This window comes from Mesocricetus auratus, unplaced genomic scaffold (assembly GCF_017639785.1).
Source record: "Mesocricetus auratus isolate SY011 unplaced genomic scaffold, BCM_Maur_2.0 Super-Scaffold_6730, whole genome shotgun sequence".
Taxonomy (NCBI): Eukaryota; Metazoa; Chordata; class Mammalia; order Rodentia; family Cricetidae; genus Mesocricetus; species Mesocricetus auratus.
In genome coordinates this window covers 117088072-117093788 of record NW_024429184.1, presented here as the reverse complement: position 1 = coordinate 117093788, position 5717 = coordinate 117088072, and the positions used below count along the sequence as shown (strand labels likewise).

At 45.8% G+C, this 5717-nt stretch overlaps 1 protein-coding gene across 1 annotated transcript; it reads right to left on the bottom strand.

Annotated features, from left to right (window-relative positions):
- Window positions 1–2711: 2711 nt before the first annotated feature.
- LOC101829327 (mitochondrial ornithine transporter 2) lies at window positions 2712–4108 on the bottom strand. Its single transcript, XM_005069217.4, has one exon. The coding sequence runs from the start codon at window positions 3804–3806 to the stop codon at window positions 3009–3011; it is 798 nt and encodes a 265-aa protein (XP_005069274.1). The 5' UTR covers window positions 3807–4108; the 3' UTR covers window positions 2712–3008.
- Between the last annotated feature and the right edge of the window lie 1609 nt (window positions 4109–5717).

The window sequence follows — 5717 nt, the reverse complement described above, 5'->3', positions numbered from 1 at the left end:
GCTGCAGAACTAAATAGAGAGTTTTCAATAGAGGAGTCTAAAATGGCTGAGAGGCACTTGAGAAAGTGCTCAACATCCTTAGCCATCCAGGAAATGCAAATCAAAACAACTCTGAGATACCATCTCACTCCTGTCAGAATGGCTAAAATCAAAAACACCAATGACAATTCATGCTGGAGAAGATGTGGTGAAAGGGGGACACTCCTCCATTGCTGGTGGGAGTGCCAACTGGTTCAGCCACTTTGGAAATCAGTATGGAGATTCCTCAGAAAAATGGGAATAAACCTACCACCAGACCCAGCAACTCCACTCTTAGGCATATATCCAAAAGATGCCCATTCATACAACAAAGATGTCTGTTCCACTATGTTCATAGCAGCTTTATTTGTAATAGCCAGAACTTGGAAGCAACCTAGATGTCCCTCAACCGAAGAGTGGATAGAGAAAATGTGGTACATTTACACAATGGAGTACTATTCAGCAGAAAAAAATAATGGAATCATGAGATTCGCAGGCAAATGGATGACACTAGAAGAAACCATCCTGAGTGAGGTAACCCAGTCACAAAAAGAGAAACATGGCATGTACTCTCTCATATATGGATTTTAGACATAGATCTGGGGAGTGCCAGCCTACAATCCTATGGCCAGAGAGTCTGGGAAACAGAAACTTCATTTAGTGGCTGGTTAAGTAGTGAGCTGAACTCAAGAAAACCAGTAACAGAGAGGGAGGACTGATGATCAAAGGGATTAAGACTGGGCTGGTTTAACCCCCAGAAACAGCTGACCAGACAAAGGTTAACTCTTGAATCCCAGGCATCAGTCTGGGAATCCAGCATGGGACTGATCAAGACCCCCTGAATCTGGGTGTCAGTGAGGAGGCCTAGGGAATCTATTGAACCTTGGGCAGCAGATCAGTACCCATTCCAAGTATACACACAGACTTTGGACTCCCATAGAACAATGTGAGGTGCACTCTCACCCTGAACCCTTGGGGAAGGGTCTAGGCCCTGCCCTATATGAAATGACAGACTATGGACACCCCCATGGAGGGCCTCACCCTCCCTGGGGGAATGAGGGGATAACGGGGGGGGGGGTTGGGGGGAGGGCCCGGGAGGAGGGGAGGGAAAGGGAGAGGGACCTGGAACTGACTTGTGAAGCAACCTTGTTTCTTATCTAAATTTAAACTGGAAAATAAAATTTAAAAAAAGGAAGTTGGAGGCCTGGCACAAGAAACACATCAATTGGACTATTAAGACTGGTCCCTCACCTTCTTTCAACATTAAAGGCATTTAACACCTGTTACTGAAAAGACCCTCCTGGTCTTGTAGCAGGATAGAAATGTGAACTTACTTTATTAAGAGAGTGGTGGTGTACACCTTTAATCATGACACTTGGGGACAAGCAGATCTCTGAGTTTGAGGCCAGCCTGATCTTCACAGAGAAACCCTGTCTCAAAAGAACAAAACAAACAAACAAACAAACAAAGAATGACTTTCTAAAATCATATGGCCCATGAACAGCTGCTTAATTCCAAGTCTGTTGGGGGAAAGTTGAATCATGATTTGGGGGAGGGTTTTTCCACTTGTTTTGGTGTATTTGAGGGTTTTGTTGGGAGATACTGTCTGTGCTTAAATGCATACATGCAGTTTAATAAAACCACGTTTCCTACAGTTCACTGACCACCAGCACCAAATTTAGAAACCTGTGACACTGAAATTACAACAAACAGTTATGGACCCAAGGTGACCTTCAAGAGAGAGTCACCTCTTCCATAGTGCTTACTGTGGGATGATTGCACAAAGTGAGCACTGGTCCTGCCTAAGACATAGCACCACCCATGGGACTCTCACTCTGCCATCAGATAGAAGAAAATCTTTTCTTGGCTTCCGTCCTTTGTTTCCTGGAAGAATGGGCAACGGTAGGGACCTAAAGTGAATCAACAACCCCTACATGAGCCAACACAACACTGTGAAGTCCTCCCCAGGCCAAGACCCAGAGACTGGAAGCAAATTAGAACTCTTTTCAGCTACATCAGTGGTTTCCAGCCTTCCTAATGCTGTGACCCTTCAATACAGATCCTCATGTCATGATGACCCCCATCCATAAAATTACTTTACTACTTCCTAACTATAATTTTGCTACTATCTATTGTGAATCGTAATGTAAATATCTGATATGCAACCCCTATGAAAGGGTTGTTCAATTCCTCCACAAGGGTCAAGTGACCGACAGGTTGAGAACTGCTCATCTACATGGATCATCAAAACCTGGTGTCATAACCCTGTGCCTTTATCTCTTCCCTCAATCCAAAGCCTGCCTTCTTTGGAAGAGGAGGAAGGAAATGAGTTTTCTTAAAGGCCACACCACTTTCCGAAGGCCTGATACACAAGGCCTTGCCTAACAATACTATTGCAGGGTAGACTTTGAAAATGAACCACACTATTTAAGAATAGAGTAGAAAATCCCAAATGCCTACTCTGAGATTTTACTCAAGAATGTGAAAGCCAAGCTGGTTCGTTCTTTTCTCAGGAATCAATGTGAATGTTTTGTTTGTCACATGGAGATTTTAAGTAACTTTAACAGCTTAGTGTGGTGCATATTAAACAGATTTTAAACTGTATTCACGAAACATGATCAACTCTAGATGTTTTGATGATACCTGAGACTAAAAAGGGAACTAAATTATGTTTCACTGACAACACATAATCATTCAAGATACATACATAGGTTTATGAAGTGGCCCTAATAACCTTTAAGGTTAAGTACATAGTGTCTCAGGTTCACCCTGTAGATTGCACCACCAGCAAAAGCAGTGGTTTTTCTATTTCAGTATAATTGTGGGAAGAAACCATATGATATAAAGATTTCTCCACTGAGTTTGATTTTTGGTAGAAGGGAAGACAAACCCAAAATTCCCAAAGATAACGCCATGTTGGTCTTGAACTCTTTGGTATCTAAACCGTGGTTCTCACACTCATGTGATCAGACAGGGTCCATCAAGACACTTCAGTATTCTTCAACCATGCTCATCATCGCCTTCCTGCTGTATTCATAGGCCAAAAATAGAGCAGCATTGGAAGGGATGGCTCGAATCATTGTGGCCTTCATTCCAGAATACAAGGCTAATATTCCTTCGTTTCTCACCACGCTTACAAAGGTTGGGATTAGTCCTGCTGGCTGCCCAAATATAGAGAGAACCTGGATTCTGGATTTAATGCAGTCCACTGGGAATATGATAAGCCAGAGGCAGATCCCAGCAAAGCCCCCACTCAACATCAGAGGGACAGGGCCCAGTTCATCCTTTGGTTTCCCTGATGCAAAAAACGATCGACTGAGTTCATAGCCCCCAAAGAAGAAGAAATAGCCAGGTATTTCCTGGACTAGAGTGGTGGGGAGTCCACGATAGAAGCCTAAGAGACCCTCCTTCATGAGGATACTCTTAACCATAGACCAAATTGTGTTGTAGCTTTGTGCTATCTTCCCAGAGATCTTCATTTCATGCATGGTCTGCAGCCGGCACTTCACGAGCTCAGTGGGGCAGAGGGCCAGCGAAGCAAAGGCGGAGGCCAGTGATCCAGCAGTGGCAATCTGAAAGTCGTTCAGCTGTGTGCTCTGGTCCACTCTGGCCACTTTCCTGACAAACTGTTGGCAGAAGCCATAGCACATGAATAGGACAGAGCTCTGGGCGACATAGGCTAGCAGGGCAGGACTGGTTCCCCTGTAGAGGCCCCGGAAGCCCACTTGGTTGTAGGTCTTTAGGAAGCAGTCGGTGAGGCCCTTGTACAGGTTGGGGAATGTCTGCATCTTCACTTTTATGGTGTCGAAGGGCTGCCCAGTCAGAACGCACGCTGCGCCCCCAACGGCGCCCGCAGTGAGATCTATGGCGGCTTGGAAGGCAGGGTGGACTTCATGTTCGTCCACCCCCTCGTGGGTGTTGTTGGAAGGCAAGTCTCGGTGGGCTCCCACGGCCGGCCGCTACGGGCCCTGTATCTCCGTTTCCCAGCAAAGGCCACTCAACCCAAAGCCTCCGGCCGCCGCACTCCCCAGCCGCTTGGGAATAACCCCCTTCCACGCGCATCCACGAGTGCCCACTGTCCCCGTGGGCATTGTCAGAATGTTTTCAGGGTCACTTCTCCCATAAATACGTGTGAGGAAGCGCGTTACTGAAGCTGGGAGTGTAAGTCAGTGGCAGATCGCGTGCCTAGTTGGGTGGACCATGGCTGTTACATCCTCGGCACCATGGCAAGTGGAGAATGGAAGGGTGCTTCCCCCTTTAGGGGCCTTCCTGATTTCTTTCCATGCAAAGTGACACCAGGGAGTGTTTTCCGTCAATCTAGTCTGGATTTAAAGGGCACAACCTACCAAAAAAAAAAAGATCTAAAACAGAGAAGACAGGCCATGAGTGGGGACCACATCTTTAACTCCAACATTCAGGAAGCAGAGGCGGGTTTTGTGGGTTGGGAGACAGCCAAGGATACATATCGAAACTCTGCCTCAAAAATGAATAAATGAGAAGGCAAATGCTTGGGAACTTCTGCTTTTGAGTTCACGGCACAAAACATCTCTAGCCAAATGCTCCTCTCTGGGAGCAGAAGAGATGGGAATCTGAGTTGCACAGACAAACTACTTTGGAGGTGAAACCACATCTGGGGTCAGACTGTGCGAAAAGTTTCTTTCCTGGACTGTATTTAAAAGTGAAGCATTAGCCAGGCTTAACAGCACAGGCCTTTAATCCCAGGCAGACAGGCAATTCTGAGTTCAAGGCCAGCCTGATGTAAAGAGCCAGTTCCAAAAGAGCCAGGGCTAGCTACATAGAGACCCTGTCTAAAAAACCCAAACACTGAGGCTTTAGAAATCAGATTGTGCACGGTGACAGCCAGGCTTCTTTTCCCAGCAGATAGACCTGGCCTTTTCTTTGGAAAATGTCAACTGTGGACACTGGGAATTCTTTTCTCTGGGATAACTTTTCTTTAGAGATAATCGTCTAGGCTGGAGAGGTGGCTCAGAGGTTAAGAGCACTGACTGCTCTTCCAGAGGTCCTGAGTTCAATTCCTAGCAACCACATGGTGGCTCACAACCATCTACAATTCAATCTGGTGTATATGTAATAAATAAATAAATCTTTTAAAAAAGAGATAATCGTCTAAGACTTTAAAGATTTATTTTATGAATGCTTTGCCTGCATGTATGTGCACCACTGCATGACTAGTGCCCATAGAAATCAGAAGAGGGTTAGATCCCCTAGAACTGGACTTTCCATTGGCTGTTGAGTCACCACATGAGTGCTGGGAACCAACCCGGTCTGCAAGAGCAGGAAGTGCTCTTAACCATGAGCTATCTTTCCAGCCCTAATCAGGGCCCTCACAGGGACACACACAGCTCACAGGGACACACACAGCTCACAGGGACACACACAGCTCACAGGGACACACACAGGCTTGCACACCATCCCTTTCCAGCTGCTCTTCACCTCATTCACACTTAACGTGGGCCTGCTTTGAAATGCAGCCTTCACTGGCTCATTTCATACAGAAAAATAAACTTCCTGTTCTCTGTGAGATGGGGGACATTACCTGGCTTCATAGGTCTTGGATATCAAACAGTTCTGAGCAGACTTTAATATTAGGGTTCCTATCTTCACTGCTAATAACCATCAGTAGCCGATAACATTAGGAAAAAACTCTATTGTGAAAAAGACACTGATTCACACATTGA

What these genes read in the sequence shown, in the direction of transcription:
- LOC101829327 (XM_005069217.4), bottom strand. Translation starts at nt 3,806, where the DNA reads ATGCAGACATTCCCCAACCTGTACAAGGGCCTCACCGACTGCTTCCTA.